The sequence below is a fragment of the Mytilus trossulus genome, chromosome 1, assembly GCF_036588685.1.
Source record: "Mytilus trossulus isolate FHL-02 chromosome 1, PNRI_Mtr1.1.1.hap1, whole genome shotgun sequence".
NCBI lineage: Eukaryota > Metazoa > Mollusca > Bivalvia > Mytilida > Mytilidae > Mytilus > Mytilus trossulus.
Window position 1 is genome coordinate 35376785 of NC_086373.1, and position 27236 is coordinate 35404020.

Consider the following 27236-nt stretch of genomic DNA (forward strand, 5'->3'; position numbering starts at 1 on the left):
CAATAATTTGCTTAATTTTGTCAACGTTCATGACGTTTAAATTATAGTAGTATTCAAAGTCTTAAAATTGTGCAGACAAAATTTTTTAGAAAAAAATTCTGCTAATAATATGCCCATTTAACAAGCATGAAATATTGTCTTAAAATTCGTCAGATGCCAGGATTTTGAATCTAGATTTCAAAAATTTTTCGGGGGGGCAAGCCCCCCCGTACCCCCCCTATTATCCGGTGACCGCCTACTTATTCATTTTGGCCTGTTAGGCCAAAATGAATGGAAAACCCTGAACCTCTAGACGAGTTAACATTATGAAAAAGACAGAAAAAAATATTTCTAAGATCATATCTTAATGCTCATGCATGTTACACAACAGTCACTTCCAATTAACAGATATAAATCTGCAATAATTAATCAATGTAGAGTGCTGTGGAGTCATTATTATTCAAGACATACCAATTTTCCTTGGTTCTGTGGATACAGATGAATTTAAATTTAAATTGTTATTGAACTACAAATTATCTGATGGTTTGTATGCCAACATTTGGAAACCACAATATGAAATATTAGTACTATACTAGTAGTCTATACATGTAGTATCCACAAAATACATGTTTTCACTAAACCCAAGAAGTTGGTACTCAGGTAGATAAATAAAAACACAATATATGCTATTTCTTAGACTATATAAATGTACAATGTATATGAACATTTGATTTAGTTTTATTGGTATTTAAAACCACTTTCAGCACTATTGTGATATTTCATGGCGGTCAGTTTTTAATGGTGGAGATCTGGAGTCACTGGAGGAAACCACAGACCTTCGATAGGAAAACTGACAATCCTGGTTAATCAAAATTAGAGTCAATAGCACCTACATGAGTGGGGTTTGAACTGACAATCTCAGTGTTTACTGGCTAGTGATAACAGTAGTTGAACTACCTAGACCTACCTAGGCAACAATATGTAATAATACATGTATGTTATATATGCATTGCAGCAATAAAGATGTGGAGCAAATATCCCTACCCACCTACACTACCTATTTTTTTTATTGCTTTCTTTTTCCTAAACTATGGCACAAAAAGAAACCAAAACAAGAATGTGCCCATAGTACACTGATTCCCTGCTCGCACTATCATTTTCCATGTTCAGTGGACCGTGAAATTTGGGTCAAAATTTAATTTGGAATAAAAATTAAAAGATCATATCACAGGGAACATGTGTACTGAGTTTCAAATTGATGTGACTACAACTTCATAAAAAACTACCTTCACCAAAAACTTTAACCCAAACTTTGCACTTTCATTTTCTATGTTCAATGGACTGTGAAATTGGGGTCAAAACTTTAATTTGGCATTTATTTTAGAAAGATCATATCATGGGGAACATGTGTACTAAGTTTCAAGTCAATTGGACTTCAACGTCATCAAAAACTACCTTGACCAAAAACTTTAACCTGAAGCAGGACGAACGGACGGTCAGACAGAGACACAGACCAGAAAACATAATGCCCCTCTACTATCGTAGACTGTGGGACATAAAAATAATTATATGAAAATGTTCTCCTGCTTTTTCTGTTAGTTTTTAAAGAAGATTAGTTAAAATCTCTACTTCAGATTTTTTCTCTCACATTACAGTAGTTTCTCTGTCCAAACTATTCAATCAATGCATCCAGATCTTTGCCATAGTCTTTATATCCATTATTTATCATTAAAGAGTATTTAACTTGGGCAAGGTGAGACAATTCAAATAAAATGAAATGAATTACTTTCCTCATGTTTGAAACATTCCTGTTGATCCATGTTTAATTCTAAATGGTAGAATGTTTGCCCGTTTACCACTTGAAAGAGATGTGTGTGTGGTCAAACACACTCTCCTTCAACAAAGCCTACTGAAACTCTTCTTTTAAGAAATTTGGCTTGATTTGTTTTATACAAGTGTAATATTTTTTATTGCTGCAAATTTGAATACGTTTTAAAAGGTCATAATAAAATGCCAAATTGACATAAGAAATAATTTGGATAAAAAACATTATGTGTGCTGTGCAATGGCAAAAAATATTTGAATTCTGAGAAAGTTCCCATAAATACTAATTCAGGGTTTCAGAATTTTGAAATATCAAGAGTTCAACTTAAGTCACAACATTTACATTTTTGTATTTTGGTGCTAATGAATAATCATACAGAGTTATGAGACCTAGCCTTGTGGTAATTAAAATTTCAAGCAGAATTATCTAACTTAGATTCTGAAATCATTATATTATCAACCAATCAAAATAATGTTGTTTAGTGTTTTGCACACCCATTTTGTTAAATTGGAATATAAATGTACTCAGTATAGTTTTATGATCGAGAACCCTAGGCTTTCCCATAGGGATTGTTGATGAAAAAAAGAACTATATTTTCAATGAAATGTACTGCAGACTGTAGAGTTATCTCCCATTTCTGAGAACATTTCATACTATGTTTATCTCAACCATGACTATGGATAAAAGTAGATATTATCTGTACTTTTTGAAAATAATTTGCATGAGAAACAATACATCAAAGTAGGCCTTCCACTGACTAACCACCTTTTACATGATCATTAGGTACTTTGATCTTTTTCAGTAACTATATATAGATATCATTTAACTGGATATTGCATTATTTCTATGAAGTCATAATGAAGCTCTGTAGTTTGGTCTTCTGTAATGCAAATAAAACAGATTTTGTTGGAGTCCGTCTGCAATTCAGTTGTCATTTGTACATGTAGCTGAATATCATTTTTTTATATTGATCGTTTTGTACATGAATCAGTATATGTTAGATTTTTCAATTGAATTGTTTTACATTTGTCATGTTGGGCCTTTTATAACTGGCTATGTTATAAATGGGTTTTGGCTATTGTGGAAGCCATATATATTTAAACATGTATAAACCCTATTTGTTAGCTCAAATCAACTAAAAGAAAAGAGAAGAGGGACCAACCACTTTTCATTTTAAAATTAGGTACCATCTTGTTGTGATCTCTAGTTCAAATTAAAAAATTTAAACTATAAAGATGATTTATGAAATTTTGACTATCCTTAATTGATTAAAACATAATGAATTAGTTGCCATCAATATTTCATTAGTTTTACCACACTACCTCGTATCGTCAGTTAATCTACCTCAAGTACTGATCAATATTCCCGTTTTAATTGCATCTATCATACATTCGAAAAAAATAAATCTGTGTTCACGATGTCAAAGCTAATGGTACATGCAATTCATGCACAATAGATAAGCATCTCACCGATCGATACTTATTTATTATCTATGTTGTAATGAAAGACTACTCGGAAATTTAAAAAGAAAAAAAACAAAGGTTGATACATTCAAATCTATCATGCAAGAAGTGAACTTCCTGACTAGTAACCAGCCAACAAACAAAGTCTACGAAAAGCCAAAAAAATATAATACGGTCATTCAAATTCAATTTTTAACTCTTTGAAATTTTCAGGGGTGAGCTGTCAGTCAAGTCAGTACATTTTTTGTAGTAATGAGTAGGCAAAATTCTACTTTAATTAAAATTTTAAAAGTTTGAAGAGCAAAATATGATGCAAGAAAGTCGGTTTTAATTTTTTTATAATTAAAAATTTGCTTTTCCCCAGTCAAAAAAAACCTCTTGAATAAAATTTCAAAATAAAAGGTGAAGGTTATGATTCAAGTGATATTTTGACACTCGTTAATAGATGCAATGAACCTTTAAACTTTAAATGTAAATTTGAAGGTAGTATGCTATGGGTGTCACAGAACTAGATTATTATGCTTGATTTTTATTGGTTTAAAAATTGACATTTTAAGGGGAGGTAACTCTGAAATAGTGCATTTTCTGAAGGAATCTATGTGACATTTAGCTGTTCTATATTTATTAGCAGGAAAAACATAGTGACCATATCTTTGCTTTTGATATTCTCAAAGAATTTTCTAAAAACTATCTTCTCATATTTTATTTTACAATTCTATCATTTAGTTTAGCTTCTATTTATAAATCACATAATGCTGTTTTTTCATGTACATGTACAAAAATGTATAATTCACACAAAATGTATCATCTGTATCTTGAGAAAATGCCTGGTAAGCTATAATTTTTGTCATAATATCATATCACAATTATATACATTGTACTACATTTTGGCAAATTCTATCATTTTTATTTGTACTTCTGTATACCACCTGAACAAGAAAAATATCACATTTTGGTTGGTCAGAAGGCAAAGTAAACAACCATTATCATTTGTTACTTTTTGAGAACCTTTTTGTGATCAATATCGTTTAGAAATATGCTTCAGTTAACCATAACCATATCATTTCTTTTTCAACTTTTAAGTAAGTGTTGAGTATGTAAAAAGTTTTGAGATGGTCATTTTTTTATATTACAAATTTGAATGGGTTTTAAAGGATTTTTGAGAAGAGAAGAAAACCTTACACATACTTTACACAAGCAGTAACATGGCTTTATATCTTTAATAACAAACACTAAGTTATTCACAACATCAAAAATATAACATGTTACCATTCAAAATGTATAATGAGGTGCGCTACATCAAAAGAATTAGTAATACAGCACTTTAAATGTATGTCTTCATTCAATAATATAACTTCAAAAGATACAGCAATTGAATACTAGCAAAAAAGGTTGCATGTACAATGTATTTTGTTTATTTTACAAACTCAAACCAGTATGCATGAGTCTTTATTCAATTTCATAACTTCAAAAGATACAGCATTTGAATAGAAGTATAAAAAGTTACATGTATGTTGTTTTATTTTCCCAACTTCAATGAGAATGCATATTTTAAAAACTTTGTTCAACAACATGACTTCTAAAAATACACCAATTGAAAAGTGGTAGAAAAAAAGTTACATGTATTTTGTTTTATTTCACAAACTCCAAGTAGTATGCAAAATAGCAGTAACATCAACAATACTACACAAGTATTGTTCACAATGCGTGTTTGAAGAAAAGGCTCAATAGATATTGAATAAAAAAATCCAAAACCACTAACTAATATTTATTATGTTTAATTAAAGAGCAGATGACCATCATGTTAGACTGCTTATTAAATGTGAATGTAGCCTAAGAGTGAACTGATCAAAAAGGTCCAATTGCAGATCTGAAAATCATGTTGTTTAATGGACATAAAATCAAATTATTTTTTTCCATAATAATTATCAGTGTCATTAGAAAATATATGAGTTATATAGTCCTAGTTTAAGTTAGGTATCAAAGATCAGATATATTTAGATTGAAGCCGATGAAAAGACTGAGAAAAAGTGTTGGATAAAAATATGACACAACAGTTACAGAGTTAAATATGATTATATTTTCACTTTATGATCAAAATGAGAGGAAAGTCAAATGATACAACAATTAAAATATATCACAAGGTTAACAATGTAAACAAAAATCTATCCAGTGATATTGGACAAACTGTTTTTCTTATTAAACTGAACTTAACCATTTGTTTTGATTTAAAGAGCATCTAGGGCCATAGAAATTAGAATAAATGTTAATAACTTATTAACTATAAAGTCATTTTAAATGTTTGCAAAAACTGAACTTCCAGAGAACATTTTGAACAAAAAAAGTTATTTTATCTACCTTGTGAATGTAAAGCAGCATTTCAAAGCCAAAGGGTTTTTTTAATGTTTGCATATGGACCATAATTTGCTATTGGGCTCGTTTCCTATAACTATAGAAAAGTGATAAAATTGTGAATTACTGTAAGAAAAGTTGTAACTACATCTAAAGATGCCATTATGTTTATCAACATACAAGTGTATGCTACTCTTCCCTAGAAAAAAAATTGAAATATACAAATTTCAAAGATTCTACAACCGTATTTTCGTTTCTCGCGTTACTTTTTGCATCCGAAGAGCATAACGCTGACTGATTTATAGATAATCGTCACCGGCAAATTCGTAACTTTTGCTTTCAAATAACAAAGAACATCGACCAATAACAATAGTCAGAAGAAAATGCCGAGAACTATAAGTATTTATGTAGCAGATGTAAGAACAGTGGCGTGACTTTTGTGTCGGATTTCGTAACGCAAATTTTAGATGATGATATCTGCTTTGTTGTAATAGAATTCTTAAAAACAATATGCAAATATGAACTCTCGCGAGATGTTCAAACAGGTAAATCAGAATTGATTTACATTCTTGTTTTGATCTTCGTAATAATTAAGTAAGAAAATGACGTTATCGTTATGCATTACATTTCACACGAAACAGAAGTCCAGTTATTTATTAAAATTGTTTTTGTCTTTAAGTTCTAATCATTTCCGGTCATACGTGAAACATGTGACTAACATGTGATCACGCCCTTACAGCCGGACATACGATATACTAGTTCTAAACATTGTTTTTGTTTCCAACGGGATGTTAGCAAACATAATCTGTAGACTTGTTTCGACTTGTTTAAAAAGGGAATATACAATTTTCAACGAGATTGCGCCGGGGGTCTATTATTTTTCCTATGTGCATAATGTTAAATACGATCTTGTGTGAAAATAAATGCCCAATGACTTGACAAAATCGATTTCAAATTGGACCGACGTATAAACATACTACGCTTCCCAATAACGATGTAAAGGGTCCTTGGAAAATTCAATCGAAATTACGTCTCTTATCATGGTGCCGATGTTCGTTGGATTGATTTTGCTTCAGCAGTAAATATTACTGGATATTTTAGGTGAATAAAGATAATTAAATGAAAAATGCATGTGAATATACCGTTACACTTGGAATGTACAAAATTGGTAACTTTGTCACAATTTTTAATTAATTTTTTTTATTCATGTTCTGCAAACACTTTTCAGAAACGGAATAAACTTGTCAAAGGAAAAGTAAACTTTTACCAGGCATTACTTGAAAGGAAGAACTTTATTGATTTTAGCCCACTAAAGTAGGTTAAAATGTGGAAACCATGTAGATGGTGTACAGGTCACAAATATCACATGGTGCCTATTTTAAAGATTTTAATTCCAAGTTAAAAGTTTTTTTCTTTACTGGATTTAAAAAAATTTACATTGCCAATGATTTGGAATAAATTTTATATAACTGGAATTTCAAAACCAAATATAAATATATTTTTTTGGCCAAAACATCAAGATACAACGATTATGGTATCCTGTATCAATGAAGAAAATATGGAAAATTCTGAATAAATTGTACTAATTGTTTTCAAAACAAGCACATATTTAGGAGTTTTATAATACTGTTACATTTAAGATGGATTTTAAGAAAAAGTATAATGTTCAGATTATTTTTAGCAGATTTTGCAATAAAATAAAACTAAAAAAATGCTTTCGGTTTCTTATGGTTTCCTGTCACGTTTAAAAAAAACTTTAATATAACATTGAAAATAGATTTTAAATATTAACATGAAGCAAGTAACACTGGTAATGGTGTTTATTTATGCCTTTTGAATTATATTGTGCAAAATAAAGAAAATAAAGATTGGTTTCCTGTTTGGTTTCCTGTCACGTAAAAGGTGAATCAAAATGTATTAATTTTTTCTCGAAAAACTCATACTATTCTAACACCAACACAACCCACAAAATAAAAGTTAAAATTTTAGAACTTATAAAAAAGGATACAAAAAGAAACCAAAGGCTGAATACCAAAATATGGTCCATATAATTACACAAAATATTGAATCTTCCTCCTTACCAAGATAACTTAATCATAATATCAAATGGTCCCAGCTTCATATTGAGCCATCTTACATCATAACATGTATATGTACATGTCCAATTTTATGAAATGGGCTAAGAAATTTAGGAATATGCTCCCATTACCCCCAACCTGAAATTACTTGCACATTCTGACCCGAATGTTGACACCAGGATGGACCCTACAGACTTGAAAAAGTTGCAAACATCAAAGCAGGAGGTAACATTCAGGGTTCTTCTAAAAATTTAATAGCTCCAGTTTATGAAACGGGCTAAGGACTAGAAGAATAATGCTGTCATTATCTCCCACATGAAATTACTTGCACATTTTGACGAAAATGTCGACTCCAGGATGGACCCTTTTTGTTGCAAAAATCAAAGCAGGAGGTTAATTATAATATTTTTCTAAAAATTTTAATTGCTTCTGAACATGTAAAATGAACATAAACAAGTCAATCTATTAGAGAAGTAATCCTAGACCTTTGAAGTTTCTCTTATTAAAAAAAATATAACTGGTGTCACAGTAATTATCAAGTCTCCTTATCTTTTTCATTTAAATACAAACAAAAGATAAGATCTTTAAATGAGATCCTAAAACAACAAAATAACAAAAAGTAAGTAAATTAGTAATGATATACCAACATAAGACTAAGAGGTCTATAAACTCAGTGCATTTTAATGGAACTTTTTCTTATAGAAGCCTGAATATTAATTATGTGAATCAGCAGAAAACAAGGTCTATCTGACTATCGCTGATAATTATGTTTTTCAATATATCCTATATTTCATATGCTACATGTACATATTACATATACGTGTTTTTTGTATATTTCCTTTTTTATAATAAATACCAACAAGTCAATTATCATAAAAGGCCTGCATGTTCATTTGTATATATACAATGTACTGTGGATCAGGATTCATCATTTGTTGGATACCAATTCTGAGGATTTCATGGGTACAAGGAAACCAAGAAATTAGGGCCTTTGAAAATTAAATGCCTGATTAAAGACATACAATGTATTTCATATAGGCCTGTACATAGACTTCAACAAAACCCCAAAATTTAGTATCAAAGAACATGAAGTCTTCCTTGACACATGAAAATGGGTAACCATGGAACCAGTCCTGACACTCAGACAGTAAGTAAAATACCAAAAATTTGACTTACCAATGACGATTGTGTATTGACCAAGAATATTCAGTGGAGAAGATTTTTTTTAAAGTTAAAGAATCTTAAAGGACAATAATGAAAGCAAAGTGATAAGAAAAGCTCACTCTGTACCATTTTGTCCCAAGGTGCAAAAACCAAAATGGTACAAATCTGTTTATTTCTGTTAATTGTTTCTCGACATTTAAAAAACATAAACATGTCAATCTTTATTACAAATAACCCTTTGAAGTTTCTCTTATTACAAATAATTTCAGGTCACAGTAATTATCAAGTCTTTTTGCATGTTAATGCAAATAATTGAAATCTATGATTAGATTTTTAAATGAGATCGTTCAAGCCTTTTAAGTTTGTATGTAAAAAACATTTTTTAAAACAATTTAAAAACTCCATGTTCAAATCTTAAATGTGATCTAAGCCTAAAATTTTGTTGAAGGATTCTTAAGTTTCTTATTCTTGTATATATCCTTTTATACTACTACTATTACAGAATCACTGAGCGTGTTCAATGTTGTTTGCTATTCAATGCACACTTGTAACCAGGTCAAAAACAATAGAATCAACCAAATAGATATATCTCAATAAACATTAAACTTTAAGGCATACAATTCAATGGTTATGCTTTATTATGCCAATTTCATACATGTACATGTATGTCTGTAAAATGAATACAGCGTATAGTGTACTAAAATATGCACAATTTTATACTTTAATTAACAACTTCTACGACGAAAATTACTGCTTGATCATGTTGATGGCTCTAAAAAACATTGCCTTTATACAATAATTTAATAATACTAATATAAGAAAGTGTAGTCTGAAAATATGCAGATTTCCTAGGGACAACTTTTGCTTCTACCAAAATTTGTATTGAGCAAATAATTGAAATGGGTAAGAAATAATTTAAAACTTATATCTGGTCAAATCAAATTGGTGTATGACCCAAATAGTATTAGTGGCAACGATTTACAAATAGCCATTTTACTGTTAAAAGCTTACATTAAAATAAAGAACATCTACATGAATGATGATGTATCATTTAAACTTTTAAAGTCATTGTTTTCATATTTTTTAAAGAAAATGAAACTTTAAAAAACTATTTGTCATTTGATTGCTTTTTTCCCTATTAATATTTGACATATCTAGACTGTGCAGTTAACAAAATCACAATTTTAGACAAGGTTCAAGTATTATTTGAAAAAAATATAATATTTAAAAGTCATTATTATTGAGTCCGAAATTTGTTTTTGCAGAAGACACATTTTGGACTTTTTGCGATTTTGAGCTTAAGGTTCCTACCTCGGCCGAACTTGGCCTCATTTTGCCCCCTTCGTTATAGGAGTTAAAAATCTCCTGTCTGCTCATGTCATAATTTCCACTGTCACATCCTCAAATCCTCTTTATTCTCATAGAAAAAATGCTAGCGACCTCCAAGCCGTGATTGTTTCCATGCATGTCACGTGTTTTCCGGTTTTTAAAAGAACTGCTATCCTGTATTCTTGAACCATTAACGGCAGTTATTGAGAGAAAGAGACCAGTATAAACTTAATTTGAGGAGCGTTTCAAAACACAAATATTAAAATCATACGGAAGAATGAAAAGACGCATTTTTTAATCACTGTTTGTTTTAATTGCATAGGCGGGGTCAAATACATTGAGTGGGGGATAATGTTCGAAATCCCCTTTATCCTGGGCTGGGAACCCTCTTTTAAGATGGTTGCCAACTTGGATCCGCCCGTTTTTTACGGACGTTTCCGAAAATTAAACTTTTTTCTCGACATTTTTCATCTCGGTTGTTTAAATATGGCAAGAAACTAGTTCTATAATTTTTAGATATGGCAGTATGCTATTTAGCCGGCTTTGATTAAGATATCTTAATTCAAGTCGGAAAAATAGTCTATTTCTTATTTCTTCGCTAGGAATGGCTATTTTGCCGGCACTAGCAATATAGTTGATTTGTTATTTCGCCGGTTCTTTTTGAATAGTAACTTTTGATAAATGTGCACCGCCAACATAGATAATCAAATAAATTAATTACCGTGATATTATTATACCAGTATAGAATAGAATAGAATATTTTTATTTCCCATATTACAGGGCCCATAAAGGGCATAACATCAGATACAATTGATTTACATAATTGGTAACAACAACAACAATAATAGAGGCATAAACATATATATATTTGGAATATAAGCAGAAACGTCCACCAGCAGTGGAATCGACTCAGTGGTGTAAATAGTTATCAAAGGCACCAGGATTATAATTTAGTACGCCAGACGCGCGTTTCGTCTACATAAGACTCATCAGTGACGCTCATATCAAAATATTTATAAAGCCAAACAAGTACGAAGTTGAAGAGCATTGAGGATCCAAAAATTCAAAATAGTTTTTAATGTATTTGGCTTCCACTTACCTAAGCCAGCAAAATAGCATTTTTTTTCTATTTTACCAGCGCCAGCAACAAATTCACTATAATGCAATTTCTTTTAAAAAAAATAGGCTATTTTGCCGGCTTGAATCATAGGATGTTTTAACCAGAGCCGGCATAAAAACAAGAAATTAATTTGATATTTTGCAGCTGCCTATACATATTATCGTCGTACTTACGAAGTGTGCTTTCATTTATGATTTAGGTAGTCTGGAAGGTTTGTAGACCAAAAATAATATATATAGGCAGTACCTTGAATGATCCGTGATGTCACTGGGACAGTGTTATTTGACTTTCCATGCACGACAACTGCTTGTGAGCAATTTGAAAAGATTGAACTGAGGGTACAATTAAATGTGAATCTAGAAATGCCACAATCATAATTGTCCGTCTGTCGTTTTGTAATTAATATGCATGTCTGTCTGTCTGTCTGTTTGTTGGTTTTTGTTTTGTATTTTAGTAGCAATCCTATTGTTTGGATTTTATACTAATACAATTCTTATTCTTATTTTTATTCTTATTCTTATTCTATATAGTTCGGAATAAAAAGTAATGAAATATCTTTTGAAGGTTTTGTCGTGTTTTAATATTTGTTCCTGAGTAACAAGTACAAAGCAAGAATTTGTATCCTACCTTTATTATTATTGTATCGAAGCAGTACTGTGAATAAAAATTGTTTTACTTTTCTTTTTTAAGGATCTTCTCTATCTCTATTTCTACATTGTATATTTATAAAGAACGTCATATTACATTTTCTGTCTATGCCAGAACTGTCTTGACCACAATTTGACAATATAAATCAAAGAAGGATAACTCAAATGAGCTAAGCGAACCATTTGAGTCGAAAAAAAATCCGACCCAAAAATATCATGAGTTTTGAGAGAAATACAAATCATGTGAATAACCCTGATCCAATCCTTCTTTGTCCGAAATAGTTAAGTATCCCCTTTTTCATATCAAAGTATTTTATTTTACTATGATTTCCATTTTAGTCTGCAAATATCTGCGTCAATATATATATAAAATTCCGCTGATTGGTTGAATTTCACTTTTCGGAACGCATTCAATATCTGCATCAAAAAAAGATCTGTAACAATTAGAATTTCGCTGACTGGGTGGTCAAAATAAATATTCCTCTAGTTTTTTAAAAAGGGCTACTCATCATATAATAATTTGTGTATGAAGATACACTTGATAGATAGTAAATATATTACCATAACTTTGTATAAGTTTTAACCGGGGTGCGTAAATACAATTTAAAGATTACATGTTGGGTATTTTGGAATTCTGACCCATAAAGTTTTGCAGGTTTGATAGATCATAAATTTGGTTATACAGATCTATAAAGGCAGATGATCATGAAGGGCAGATGATCATGAAGGGCCTGTACTTCAAAGTATATCTCCTGGTCAATATTTACAGTCGTCTACGACTCCTGACCATTATTGGAAGATGGTGATGATCACTGACTGGATTGAGCTCTTGGTCATGGTGTATAATTGTTGAAATTCTTCGCTTTGAGCTAATTTTATTGTTATGCAAATGCATTCTTTGTGAAATAAAGATTTTGACAGGCAACTCACATCTGCATGAACTGTTAAGTAAGACAATTAAAACTGTCGACACAAGGATTTATTAAAGAAGCACTGAATCCAATGTAAGAATTTAAAGGGGGCATCATGGCTATAAGATACATGTACAGCCTATGAATTAAAATATGATTTGGATGTTTGTTCAATCCTTAAATAAAGTGAAAACGTGTTTAAATAAGAGGCGAAGGTACCAAACGGACATCCCAACTCACAAGTCGAAAATAAACTGACAATGGCACTGCTAAAAAGGAATAACACAAACAGACAAACAATATAACTCAAAACACAACACGCCTCTGGGTGCGGGAATTTCTCGCTACATTGAAGACCTGTTGGTGACCTTCTGCTGTTGTCTTTTCTTTGGTCGGGTTGTTGTCTCTTTGACACATTCCCGATTTCCATTCTCAATTTTATGTGGACTAAGAGACTAAGCAATACGAATCCAAACACTTGTTATCTAAAGTGCTCCACGTGTGGCACCTGTCGTGTTGCGCATGTTAATACAAACCCCGTAACAAGTCTAATTCCGGTAGATCACATTCTTGAAAAGGGACGGGATTGTAGTTACGACATAAGGAACACATCTGTTATCATCTCTGAAGATAACAACCAACTCGTGATGGCGTCCGTAAATTTACATAGGGATTTTTTCAACTTTATATATATATATATATTTGCGAAAGCAAATTTACAGATCTAACATTGTTGGGTTGATGTTTAGACAAGGTGTATATATATATATATATATATACTCGTTTATATCTTTTTGTTTGGGCTTGTATCATATTTTCCCTCCGGTTTATATGATCTGTTCATCCTATATTGACTCTTAAAATTCAAGAGTTTATCTAAAAATGAGTGTACTGGTTATATGGCCTTCCAAATACCGTTTCGATCCCTAACATCAGTGAAGAGACATTTATTGTCGAAATCCGGATCGACACCGTATGTTTGTGGCATAACATCGTTGCCACAAGTTAAAATTTCTTTTCTGTTCAATATTAAATTTATATTAAGATCCATTTTATTACATCTTGTGATCAATTTTATCTGGCAATCGCCAATGGCAGTCGGCAGGGTGAAAGAACATCAGTTGTTCGACCTGTTAGTAAATTGAGTTTTGTTTAAACATATTTTTTTTCACTTTTTTGGTCTTTTGGAAAATGTTGTTTGTGCTGTTTTTAGACCCTTCTACAACGAAATTTGTTTTACATGCATAAGTATAAAAATTGCGGTTTTTATCCAACGTAATCTCAAGTGCTCCACATGTGGCACCTGTCGTGTTGTGCATGTTAATACAAACCCCGTAACAGGTCTAATTCTGTAGACCACATTCTTGAAAAGGGACGGGATTGTAGTTACGACATAAGGACCACATCCGCTATCAACTGTGAAGATAACAACCAATTCGTGATGACGATTTAACCTATGATTCTATTTCTCGTCAAATTTTACGGAAATATGTGAAATCTTACCCCTGCACTTCTTTTGTGCATTAATTTATAACAAATACATGCATATGGTTGCCATGGATACATCAGAAGAAATTGTATTTTACCATTTTGACTTGGACTCTAATTTTGACTACTAGGTATATAATCTATGGATCATTCTGATTACATAAATATGCACATAAAAGACACAACAATAAGATTAATTTGCAAGAAAGGAAGGACATGCAAGGGGATTTTGAAATTTATTGGGGTAAATTTTAAATATTTTCCTGCTACTTAAGACAAGTAACTTGGCCATTCTCTTTCATGAAACGAAGCAATATCAACTGTTTTTCAATTTGTCTTTTAGCTTGGAATGAAGAATACATGTGTAAAGTGATAAAAAAGTTTTAAAAAAAATACCACTATTGCAAGATGAAAGAGAGTAAGATTGTATGTACTCTAAAATATCTTTGTTTTTTTTTAGTATCTACATCTGATTCATGCCGCCTCTACAATAGGTAGTGTCACAACAACTTTGAAGCCCGACTTTCATTTCTGATAAAATTTATGAGAATAAATTAGAAAGAGAATTCATGGAGCACTTGAAAGACCCAGCAATATACCATCGTGTGTAAGGACACTTATGTAGCAAATACAGTGATGGAAGATCCAGTTCTTCATCTTTGGTAGATAAATTCCAAAGGAAGATAGAACAAACCTATGATTATCCAGGATTTCCGCTTTAGTAAGTATCGGGGCGGTATATGTGGAGTTTTCAAGTGAATTGACAATACCTAATTCATTTATTAAGCAGGTTACAAAACCTGTAAACAGACTTATGAAGACGGGATATAGTTACGATACTGTTGTCAGGTCATTAAAGATTGCATATTTTGGCTTTAATATTGATTCACTTATATGTTCTTTGCATCGTAACTAAACACATTTATTTAAAACAAAAAAGTTGTTAGCATGACACTGGTTATGTTCTTCTCATATATTTTATGATAGTATGATACTGAACCCCTAACGGGAGAGATTGTGCCTGATATTCATATGATGAAGACATAATCTTTCAATCAGTTTAATTGAGGTCTGGAGCTGGCATGTCAGTTAACTGCTAGTAGTCTGTTGTTATTTATGTATAATTGTCATTTTATTTATTTTCTGTTGTTATATCTTTTGACACCGGACTCGGACTTCTCTAGAACTGAATTTTAATGTGCGTATTGTTATGCGTTTACTTTTCTACATTGGCTAGAGGTATTAGGGGAGGGTTGAGATCTCATAAACATGTTTAACCCCGCCGCAATTTTGCGCCTGTCCCAAGTCAGGAGCCTCTGGCCTTTGTTATTCTTGTATGATTTTTAATTTTAGTTTCTTGTTCATATAATTCGGAGTTAAGTATGACGTCCATTATCACTGTACTAGTATACATATTTTTTTAAGGGGCCAGCTGAAGGACGCCTTCGGGTACGGGAGTTTCTCGCTACTTCGAAGACCCATTTGTGGCCTTCGGCTGTTGTCTGCTCTATGGTCGGGTTGTTGTCGCTTTGACACATTCCCCATTTCCATTCTCAATTTTATCTTTATAACCTTTTACAGGTCATTTACAATTGGTATATAGACATAGGAAGATGTGGTATGAGTGCCAATGAGACAACTCTCCATGCATCCTAGACACAATTTATAAAAGTAAACCATTATAGATCAAAGTACGGTCTTCAACACAGAGCCTATGTTTACACCGAACAGCAAGCTGTAAAGTGCCCCAAAAAATTACTAGTGTAAAACCATTCAGACGGGATATGCTTAAATGTAAGAAACGGACTTTGTTAAAATAACAATGCCCGCTATGTTTGTATATGGATGTAATTAAAAATGAACAAACCAGGATGACACCCATTTATTTGATGGTATACCAATATCATCTTCTTTGTCAGTTACCAAATATGGTTTAGTATTGTCCGAAATAGGGTCTAAATTGAATAAATAATTGTAACGTTGTCGATGTAAAATATTAGTGTCAAATAACTGTCACGGATGTCTAAGAAACGGATAAATATATATTAAGTTAAAAGATCATTGATTCAGGATCCTTTTGATTATTCGATTGTATTAATATGTTAATGCCAAATTGTGTACATTTTATTTAATTAACTGAAATATTATATATGTTTACACTAATATCTGTCCCAAAACATATATGGTCCAGCTCGTATAGTGCCCCGGCATACGGTCTGGACCGTACACGTACGGTTCAAATACTCATATGGTTTGGAAGATCACCATCAGAAGTTTTAATCAAACTACGAATGATCAAATGTTTGTTTAAGTTAGTTACTAGAAAGTCTGAAGTCCTTATATTTTGTATAACTTATATAGCCACTGTCAAATTTGATACACATATTTTATGATTAAAACAATCAAATCATTTTTGACAAGTGGGACATGCAAAACTTGTATGCACAACATTTGTTTTTTCACTGTGACAAAACATGGCTGCATGTAACCATTAAGCAGAACTTAATAGATCAGTTCAAACAAAATTGGTTTACAAGTCTACGTAAATTATTAAAAACATTAAAGCATTGTTTAGTTTAAGGATATTTTAGAGTTAGAGAAATATTTTAGTATTTTGGATGACAGACAGATTTCTTTATTTTTAAAATTTCGAACTCTAAACGTAGAAACGTTTCTTACATTATCTATGTATGCAACTGTTTTGAAATATGTATAATTATTTATATACATTTGTTATTTGGTTTGTAAGAATATAGATACAAGGATCTTATAATCTGTTATAAACCATAATGAGTACCACTGTCATTACAAAAAGTGTAAGCTGTTAGTTGTGATGTCATTTATGTTATACTTAACTTGTGTTTTGTAACCTAGGGGATTACATGGGTGTATATATATTCAAGTGATTTCAAACTAGCTGACATACACATGCACACAACGTTAAACCGTCTTCGTGAGTTCACTGAGAGATTTCATTGCATTTACATTGACATTCATCTTCGCTGTTCAAAATGGTATGTCCTATGTATTTTTTTTTATTATTTTTTTTTTATTATCATTTTGTTATTATAATTTCATGATTTTTTTTTGTGTATGCTTTTATAAAAAAGAAGATGTAGTATAATTGCCAATGAGACAACTGTCCACAAGATACCAAAATGACACAGACATTAACAACCATAAGTCACCGTACGGCCTTCAACAACGAACAAAGCCCATACCGCATAGTCAGCTTTAAAAGGTCCCGATATGACAATGTAAAACAATTCAAACGAGAAAACATACGGCCTTATTTATATAAAAGAATGAACGAAAAACAAATATGTAACACATAAACAAACGACAACCACTGAATTACAAGCTCCATACTTGGGACAGGCACATACATAAATAATGTGGCGGGGTTAAACATGTAAGCGGGGTTAAACATTTTAGCGGGATCTCAACCCCACCCCTTAAACCTGGAACAGTGGTATAATAGTGGAAGATATAAGCAGGCAAAACCGAGGGAATTGTGCAAATGATGATACAAGCATGAAAATTACCACAAAGCATCATTATTATATACTTTTAAAGAAACAACTGCTGGCCATTAAAAAAAATCATTTTTTCAAGATGGCCACCGCCGTTTTCTAAAATGGCTGTTTTTTTCAGTTTAAAAATACTGATTTTTTTCTGGAAAACTTTTCGTTTACCTTCTTTTAGTGAAAAACAGATGTCAGGTTTGGTAGCTACCTTCTTTACATGTGAATAATTCACAAGACATGAGTATTTGACACATACAGGGTTTGCGCATGCGCGAAAATGTAACAAAATTCATTAACAAATATTTTAACTATTTACCATAAAATAAGTGATTTGGAATTTTCAATGATATTATGATTTGGTTTGATAACATTTTTCAAGGTTATACCACACATGATTTAACAATTTGCGCATGCGCAAACTAAATATAGACATAATGAGTGATTTGTATGCACTACTAGGGCAAACTGGTATAAATCGTAGTTCATCTCATTACGCTAAAAAGCAAGTATTACTAAGTGTAAAATCTATGATGCCACTGTTTAAAAACCTGCCAATTCAGTTGCAATGATCAGGTATTGGATGGATAAGACGGAAAATGTGGTTAAAACGAGAAAAACATCAATAGTAACGGCAGATCAGCCACTTTTTGTAATGGATATTCAGATGCCTGATTTGTACAGAGAAGATAAGTTTATCGTCATGTAAGTCGGATTTCACATTGAAATGACTTGTTATAAAATTTTGGGTGATATATTACGTGAAGGTAGATGGACACATGTGTCATGTGTCCTCACTAAAACCATTATTGCAACACCTAGAATGGCATATTCTTGTATATATTCAAATGTACCTAGGACTAGACACGCGCATCAGATAACTCTATGTGTTTTAGCTTGAAAGGTATATATCGGTTTAAGAAAGCTAAACACAGAAATTATAATCATGTCATGTTTTGACTCTGTGACGTTCAATGATTTGATAGACTGGCGTAAGAAAATATAGTCATCTCTACCACAGTTCAATTCCTGGCGTTCACTTATAAAATAAGAACTTCTTGTGAATTTGGTAGTATACTTATTTCATGAGTCAGATTTTGTACAAACAGTCTATATAAAGCATGATACTGTATTCATTTAGGTCTTGATCGTGTAACATATTCTCGATCGCGACCGACCTTCTCCGAGATATGGCTTCCCTTCTTTTAAGTCACCCACAGGTGGCAATTGATTTTGAACATTTTAAAATGATAATTGTAATGTACGTAAGACCAGAAAATATTTTTCTTTTAACACAATTGATCACACAAAAACAAAATAATGCAATTGTAAAGGGCGATGTGTTGTCATAGGTTTAACCGAAGACCTCATTTAGACGTATTGATGGTAGCTAGACCAGAAGTCAGTAGACTATCAGATAAATGTGCAAGATCTAGTGGTTTGAGGCATTATATAAAAGATGAACGACTTAATGACCGCACAAGGGTTTCTTTAAAAAGATCAAAGGCAAATAATTTGAAGATCGTTTGAAGCAAATACAAAACGAAGGAGAACCGGTTTCTTATAACCAGATTAAAAAGAACAACTCCTATTATGTTGGTAAAATAAAAGTGTAAACGTTTTTGTAAAAAAAAACAAAGCTAGAGCTCTTAGATATCTTTTCTAGACTTTTATTTTTTTGTCGCAGTGGACAAATTGATTTGGGATATTTCTTAATCCATAAAGACAAACTGCTCCTTCGTATTTGTCTTCGGATGTCATTTTAAACAGTGGTATTAAATCGGTGCAAATGGATAAACTTGAAACATTTTGTAATTTGCAGATCCAAATTCTGACGCATTTATCGTTGATAGAGCAGCAATGGTTAATTCCAGGCCACCTTGTAGGGAATTAATATTGGATGATTTTGCAATTGTGTTATACGGCCTTAAATAAAATCTTGCATCGATAAGTATTCAAGAGTAGATATTGTGTTAGATTTACTAAATGAATCATTGAAAGGCTAGATGTGAGAAGACAAAAGTTGGGTTTTAGTGTAGTTTTCTCTATATTGATGACAACGAAACGAAATTTTTCAAGTGTCTTGCCGACAGAACTGCTTCTGTGGAGACTAATAATGATACTTTCCAGCTACCCCTTGTAAGCATGAAGAAGCAGATGTACGAATGTTTGTCCATGTTCGGCCTGATTATGAAAATTGTTGTAGGACGGTAATTTAAGGTAGCACCGACACAGATGTAGTAGTATTAAGAATTGCAACACTCCAAAAATATGGTGGAACAAACTGTGAATAGGTTTTGGCAGGAATGAAGACTTTTGATGGCTTCCTGTACGTGATATATCAAATGCGTTTGGTCCTCGTGTAGTTACTCTTCCTTTCATTCATACATTCAGTGCATGTGACACTAAGGGAATAGGTCAGTTTGGATGACATAAGAAGTATTTCAACATGTAAGGGACGTACTTATTTCTTTGCTGAAGTATAAAGACACATACAAGGACATACAAGAAGCATTTGTTTGCATCATGTATGACAGAACAACATCACTATTTGCTGATAACGAGGCACGATGTAATTTTTACCCAAGAAGTAGCGGCATTGTGATGTAGTTCCGCCTACAAGAGGTTTTTTTTTTCGGAGCACATCCAAAGAGCAGCGTATCAATGATGATAAGTTTGGGCTCAGCCTGATTCATGTACCAATTCTTGAACACTGGGGTTGGATAAAAGAAAAAAAATGCGGCTACCGTAAAAGTTGCATCCTCCTGTCGGGAACTATTGAATGAGGAGGCGAAAAAACAGTTGTGTTGATGACTGTAAATGCTACCGTTCTGCCCTTCCTTCTGCGAGTTTTGTTATTGGCTACTGCCCGATAATTTTAAGATAACGAACCTGTCTTTCTAACAAAACTGGGCATTTAATCTTAACAAAGAATGTGATATCGCTTGTTAAGTTAATGAAAATAATAAAAAATACATTTTCAAAAATTTTGCCGCCATTTAAAACCGGAAATCACTCTTTTTTGTCATTTATGTGTTGTTTTTCGGTACTTTAGGGACTGTAATTTACGCTTAATAAAACCTTACATTGGATTATACATATAACACAACTTTCAAAGATTTACAACTGGATATGACGCCATTTGCAAAATGATCGGTGGCCATCTTAAAAAAAATGGAATTTTTGATGGTCAGCACCTGATTTCTTTTAATTATCGTTTAGTTCACCTGTATACCAAATTTCATGCTTGTATTTCATGCTTGTGTTACAACTTGTTAAATTGATGAAAATTATTTAAATATTTTTTTTACGTATTTGCATCTAATTTGGAAACGGAAACCACTTTTTTCTTCAGTTATGTCTTGTATTGTCGTACTAAGAAGCTGTTTTTAACGTTTTATCATATCTTACATTGAATTATACATAACACATTTTTCAAGGATTAAAATCCCTTGTAATATTGCTTGAAAGTAAAACAAATCGAAATTTTTGACTCGTTAGCCGACATTTTTAAACCGGAAGTCACCTTAAGTTTCATTAATGTATTGTCTAGTCGTTATTTATGAACTGTTATTTTCTTTTTATCAAATCTAACAATGGATTTCACTTATAACACACCTTTCAAAGGATTTACAAATATTGGCTAATTTGTTATGACGCCATTTTCAAAATGTGTGGTGGCCATCTTGAAAAAATGATTATTTTTTCTGGCCAGCAGCTATTTTTTTATAAGTATCATTTAGTTAACCTTTATACCAATTTTCATGCTTGTATCACGATTTGCACAATTATGTCCATAATATCTCCCACTATAATAGTACAACATAAGAACGAACTATATCAGTTTAAAAAGGCTTAACTCATCAGATGGACAAAAATACAATTGGATTTTATTTGTTTAGATCGAATAATTTAGAATTTACTCAGTTTTTAACTGAGACTACTATTTATGTCATAGTAGTCTCAGGTTTTTAACAGAAAATATATCAACATAGATAAAAAAAAATATTAAAAAAATCGGATTATTCTTTCAGAATTGAAAAGTTAAACTTTGATCAGCCATTTTTAACTTCTCCGGCTTGTGAAAATCGAAATTCGCGTTACTATTTCACATTTATATAAACAATCAATTGCCAAATAAAGTTCTTTATTATTTGAAAAAATGACAATTGATATATGCGTATTACCTTCTTCTTTTTTATCATTATTGAAAATATTATATGTTACTTTTTTATAGAGGGAATGCATTTCAGTCCACGTCGGACAGGCTGGAGTTCAGACCGGAAATGCATGCTGGGAACTGTATTGTTTGGAGCACGGCATCCAGCCTGATGGTCAGATGCCCTCAGACAAGACCATTGGAGGCGGTGACGACTCCTTCAACACCTTCTTCGGTGAGACCGGATCTGGTAAACACGTACCCAGGGCTGTCTTTGCTGATCTGGAACCTACTGTAGTCGGTAAGTTGATAGCAATTCTTTTCGTTTAAGGATTACGTTTATTTTGTATACGATTAGTTTTATTATTCGTAAATAGTAAACAACAGGATATATATATAAATATAAATGTAAAAGACAATTATATGTAATGAAAGAAATACTGATCGTTTGCTTATGTAGTTCAGCAATGTAGCGGGAACGTTCTTTCTTTTCTGCAGCATTCGATAAAAGAACTAAGACACTGTTTTATTTAAATAAATTTTGGTTTACATCTTCAACGTATATTTGTTCCGCCTCAGTAATAAAGTTCCACTGGAAACTTTTGTTATAAACAATGTCATAATGTCTGTTACTGTTGGAACACATATATGCTATGCCATTTATTCCGTTAGGAACATATTCTGTAATCTTTATTTTAGTGGAAATAAAATTTCCGCATACTTCCATTTGGATCTTATATACTATGAAGGAACTTCTGTTTCGTGAAAGGATGCATTACCCTAAGCTTCTAAACTATATTGATATAAGGGGAAGCAACCATTCAATTTTCACAGAGTATGATGGTTTTATTGAGACCCTTCACTTTATTAAGTTGAAAACGACAATATGTCGAAAACAATCTATTGACTTGAACCTCCCACAATAGTCCGTTTAAGGATGCAATAAATTAACTTCAAAGGGAGGGGGGGGGGTATGTTTTTTTTTGTCTGAGTCGGATTATTTGTATGCCCCATTTATGGGCATTATGTTTTCTGGTCTGTGCGTCGTACCGTTTGTTCGTCCGTTCGTTCCGCTTCAAATTAAAGTTTTTGGTCAGAGTAGTTTTTGATAAAGTTGAAATCCAATCAACTTGAAACGTAAACATGTTCCCTATTATATGATATATCTAATGTTAATGCCAAATTAGAGATTTTATCCCATTTTCACGGTCCACTGAACATAGAAAATGATAGTGCGGATGGGGCATCCGTGTACTGGGGACCATATTCTTGTTTTTTTTTTATTTTACGACACTATCAATCAATATGTCACCTGCTTTCTCAAATGTTTTTTTCCACTAAATTGGGGATCAGAATATTTGTTTTGAAAAAAACCCAACATAACCACCCGTCCATCCCCTATGGAGTTGAGTTAATGATTATTCCCTAAATGTATAGAACTTATAAGTAAGGGTTATCGTACCAATATTGTAATTAGATCTCTGAATATAGTTCACATTGGCACTAATATTGATTTTGTCATTAGCAAATTAAAACAGAACTAAATTTCATTATCTGTTGAGGCGAGATGTATAGAGACACAGCCACGTTAACTTTTATTTCTATAGAAGTCGCTCTTCACTATACTACTACCTGTCGATACATTTATTTTTGGCATTGCACAAGTCATGTCTTCTTTGACTATTAATGACGTTAAAATACTAAATCCCCTGTGATGTGTTTTAGTCGATTTTAGTCTCTGATGCATGATTTTTTACTATTAATTGGTTTTGGCTTTTAACTAGCTGTCAGTAACTGCGAGTACTCTCAAATCGTATTTTCTTGTTAATTCGACCTGTTGATACTGTTTATAATGCTTTTTTGTTATGTTTATGGATCTTGTCTGTACACCAGCTTTGATTATTTGTAATATGTTCAATTTTTCACTTATTCTTACAACATTTGTATAAACTTCAAGATTATAAAAAAACGGGTGAACATTGATTGGTTAAATATTCCTCAGTGTGTTTGAATTTGTTTGTTAGCTTTTTGGTCATGAATATTTGTCTCTTATATTTAATTAACTATGCATTTGTCTTCAGATATCGCAGATCAAATTTATTCGTTCATTGTGTAATCATACGTTTTTTGATTGAGTTAAGTCTGCCAATTGATATTTTATCGTATGTTTTCTATCTTGTGATGTTATGCTATTGTTTCAGAAAAAGGGAGAAGGTTTGGATCCATTAAAACGTTTAATCCCGCTGCAAATGTTTGCACCTGTCCTAAGTCAGGAATCTGATGTACAGTAGTTGTCGTTTGTTTGTAATATATACGTGTTTCTCGTTTCTCGTTTTGTTTATATAGATTAGACCATTGGTTTTCCCGTTTGAATGGTTTTACACTAGTAATTTTGGGGCCCTTTATAGCTTGTTGTTCGGTGTGAGCCAAGGCTCCGTGTTGAAGGCCGTACTTTAACCTATAATGGTTTACTTTTTAAATTGTTATTTGGATGGAGAGTTGTCTCATTGGCACTCACACCACTTCTTCCTATATCTAAAGCTACGGAAGCATCCAAAATTAAAGAAATAAAACATAAGTCATTGTTTTGGAAGAAAAAATCATGTTAATCCGTTGGCAGCTAAATAGGTCGAAATGTGCACTATTCGGCTGAAACAAAATTGCGAGCATCTGAAAGGTTTACAGGAAAATATTATAACGGTTTAAATCAAATGCAAGACTTCCCTTATTTTTTCAATCTTCAGAATTTTCATTTTGCTGATATTACAGACTTGTCATTTACATGCATGTAGTTTAATACGAATTTACAATATATAACTTTCTCTTTTAGATGAGGTCAGAACTGGTACTTATCGTCGTCTCTTCCACCCAGAACAACTTATTACAGGCAAGGAAGATGCTGCAAACAATTACGCCAGAGGTCATTACACAGTCGGAAGACAACTTGTCGATCAGGTGTTGGACAGAATCCGAAAATTGGCTGACCAATGTACTGGTCTCCAGGGATTCCTCATCTTCCACAGTTTCGGAGGCGGTACTGGGTCAGGATTTACATCACTTCTCATGGAACGTCTCAGTGTTGATTACGGGAAAAAATCAAAACTTGAATTCGCCGTCTACCCAGCACCTCAAGTCTCCACTGCCGTCGTAGAACCATACAACGCCGTCTTGACCACTCACACAACTCTTGAACACTCCGATTGCGCTTTCATGGTAGACAACGAAGCCATATACGATATCTGCAGACGTAACTTGGACATTGAGAGACCAACATACACAAACCTTAACCGTCTTATCGGTCAGATCGTCAGTTCAATTACTGCTTCCCTCAGATTCGACGGTGCTTTAAACGTAGACCTGACCGAGTTCCAGACCAACTTGGTACCATACCCACGTATCCATTTCCCTTTGGCTACATACGCACCAGTTCTTTCTGTTGAAAAAGCTTATCACGAACAATTATCTGTAGCTGAAATTACAAACGCAGTGTTCGAACCAGCAAATCAGATGGTCAAATGCGATCCAAGACACGGCAAATACATGGCTTGCTGTATGTTGTACAGAGGAGATGTTGTTCCTAAAGATGTCAACGCCGCCATTGCTACCATCAAAACAAAGAGAACCATCCAGTTCGTCGACTGGTGTCCAACTGGTTTCAAAGTTGGCATCAATTACCAGCCACCAACTGTTGTACCAGGAGGTGACTTGGCTAAGGTACAGAGAGCAGTATGTATGTTGAGCAACACCACTGCCATTGCTGAGGCATGGGCTCGTCTTGACCACAAATTTGACTTGATGTACGCCAAGCGCGCCTTCGTCCATTGGTACGTCGGAGAAGGTATGGAAGAAGGAGAATTCTCAGAGGCCCGAGAAGATATGGCCGCTCTCGAGAAGGACTATGAAGAAGTCGGTGTGGATTCAATTGATGAAGAGGGAGAAGAAGAAGCAGAAGAGTATTAAGTGCAGTATTCAGAAATAATCAATAAATAATATATTTATATTAATGTATACTAAGTATACGAAATGTAGCAATAATATATGTTATATCAAATAAGTAGTAGTTTTATTTGTCATTTTAAAAGACGAACAACTTGATTTAATAAAAAAAACCAACAACGATGAAATCCCCATAGTATATTCCCGTTTATCATAAAGTTTATGTTTTTGGTTCTTCTATCACACATCTTATGCATATACGACACAGGGAGATACACGTTCGATCATTTAAAAAATACATTTTGCCAAACACTAGTCATAGCGGAGGTGGTATATTGTCCGGATATCCAGTATATGTTTCGTTTCCACTGTTTTATTTAAAATTAATGAAAGTTTTGTTTAGTATACTAGTATTCAGTTTTATGTTGTTGCACGGCTGGTAATCTACACACGCAGAACATTTGGTCCTGCAATGAAAACCGTGAGAGGATTTTCCGGTTGTGCTTGAGTGGAGCAATTGTCACCGCTTCAAAGGACATAGACATTTCTAAATCGCAATTTTCTTATTCGATTGATCAAAATATTGAAAATCGGAGAATGCTATGCTGTGGTGAATACTTTAACGAAGAGATACATGTATCATTTACTGTTGTACGTGGAGTTGAACTCCTACAAAATCAGTTGCCGCACGAGAATTTGCCGAAAAAAGTGACATTAGATTTTGAAATGGTTCTATTAACAGACCTACAAGTATAAATTTACTTTTTTTTCGGTCAATGGGTATGAATGTCGTTTTGGGCGGCGTAGGCGCTGTCTGGTGTTGATAGACATCTTAATAAATCTAAAAACCTCATATTTTCATTTTGTCATGCGTGAGGGGATCGGTTCTGATTGAGGACATTGTGAATGCGTGAGGGACTTGGAATTATATTTCTATATATAAGCTTTCAGTCGTTGAAAGTTGCCTTGATATGGTTAGATTGTTTATGAAAAAATAAAGGAGTAGGTCCGGTAAAGACCGATTTTGGCCTCAAATTTCAGGTTCATCTTTTGAAAGATTTTGACCACTTTTAAAACGCTTAAGTTTCTATTTCATTTGATTCAATTAGTTTATGTGAAAGATTTTAACTGATTTAGTCATAAGAAACGATCCGATTCAAGCTCAAATATGAAAAACTATTAAAATATGCCGAAAAATTTCACTTTTCAGATGTTTTTTGTGAAAAATAAAAGTGGCCGCATCCGTGTTCATCCACAACCT

At 32.7% G+C, this 27236-nt stretch overlaps 2 protein-coding genes across 2 annotated transcripts in view; one reads left to right on the plus strand and one right to left on the minus strand.

The window, feature by feature from the left end:
* LOC134722735 (trichohyalin-like) overlaps positions 1-10361 on the minus strand; it is a 59759-nt gene extending 49398 nt beyond the window's left edge. The window contains exon 1 of the mRNA XM_063586367.1: positions 10173-10361. Coding sequence (XP_063442437.1) covers positions 10173-10238 — 66 coding nt within the window. The 5' untranslated portion in view covers positions 10239-10361. The remainder of the gene's footprint in view (positions 1-10172) is intronic.
* Positions 10362-17153: 6792 nt separating this feature from the next.
* LOC134722778 (tubulin alpha-1A chain-like) lies at positions 17154-26332 on the plus strand. Its single transcript, XM_063586409.1, has 3 exons — positions 17154-17370; positions 22118-22340; positions 24870-26332. The coding sequence occupies exons 1-3, from the start codon at positions 17368-17370 to the stop codon at positions 25997-25999; spliced, it is 1356 nt and encodes a 451-aa protein (XP_063442479.1). The 5' UTR covers positions 17154-17367; the 3' UTR covers positions 26000-26332.
* The last annotated feature ends 904 nt before the right edge of the window (positions 26333-27236 follow it).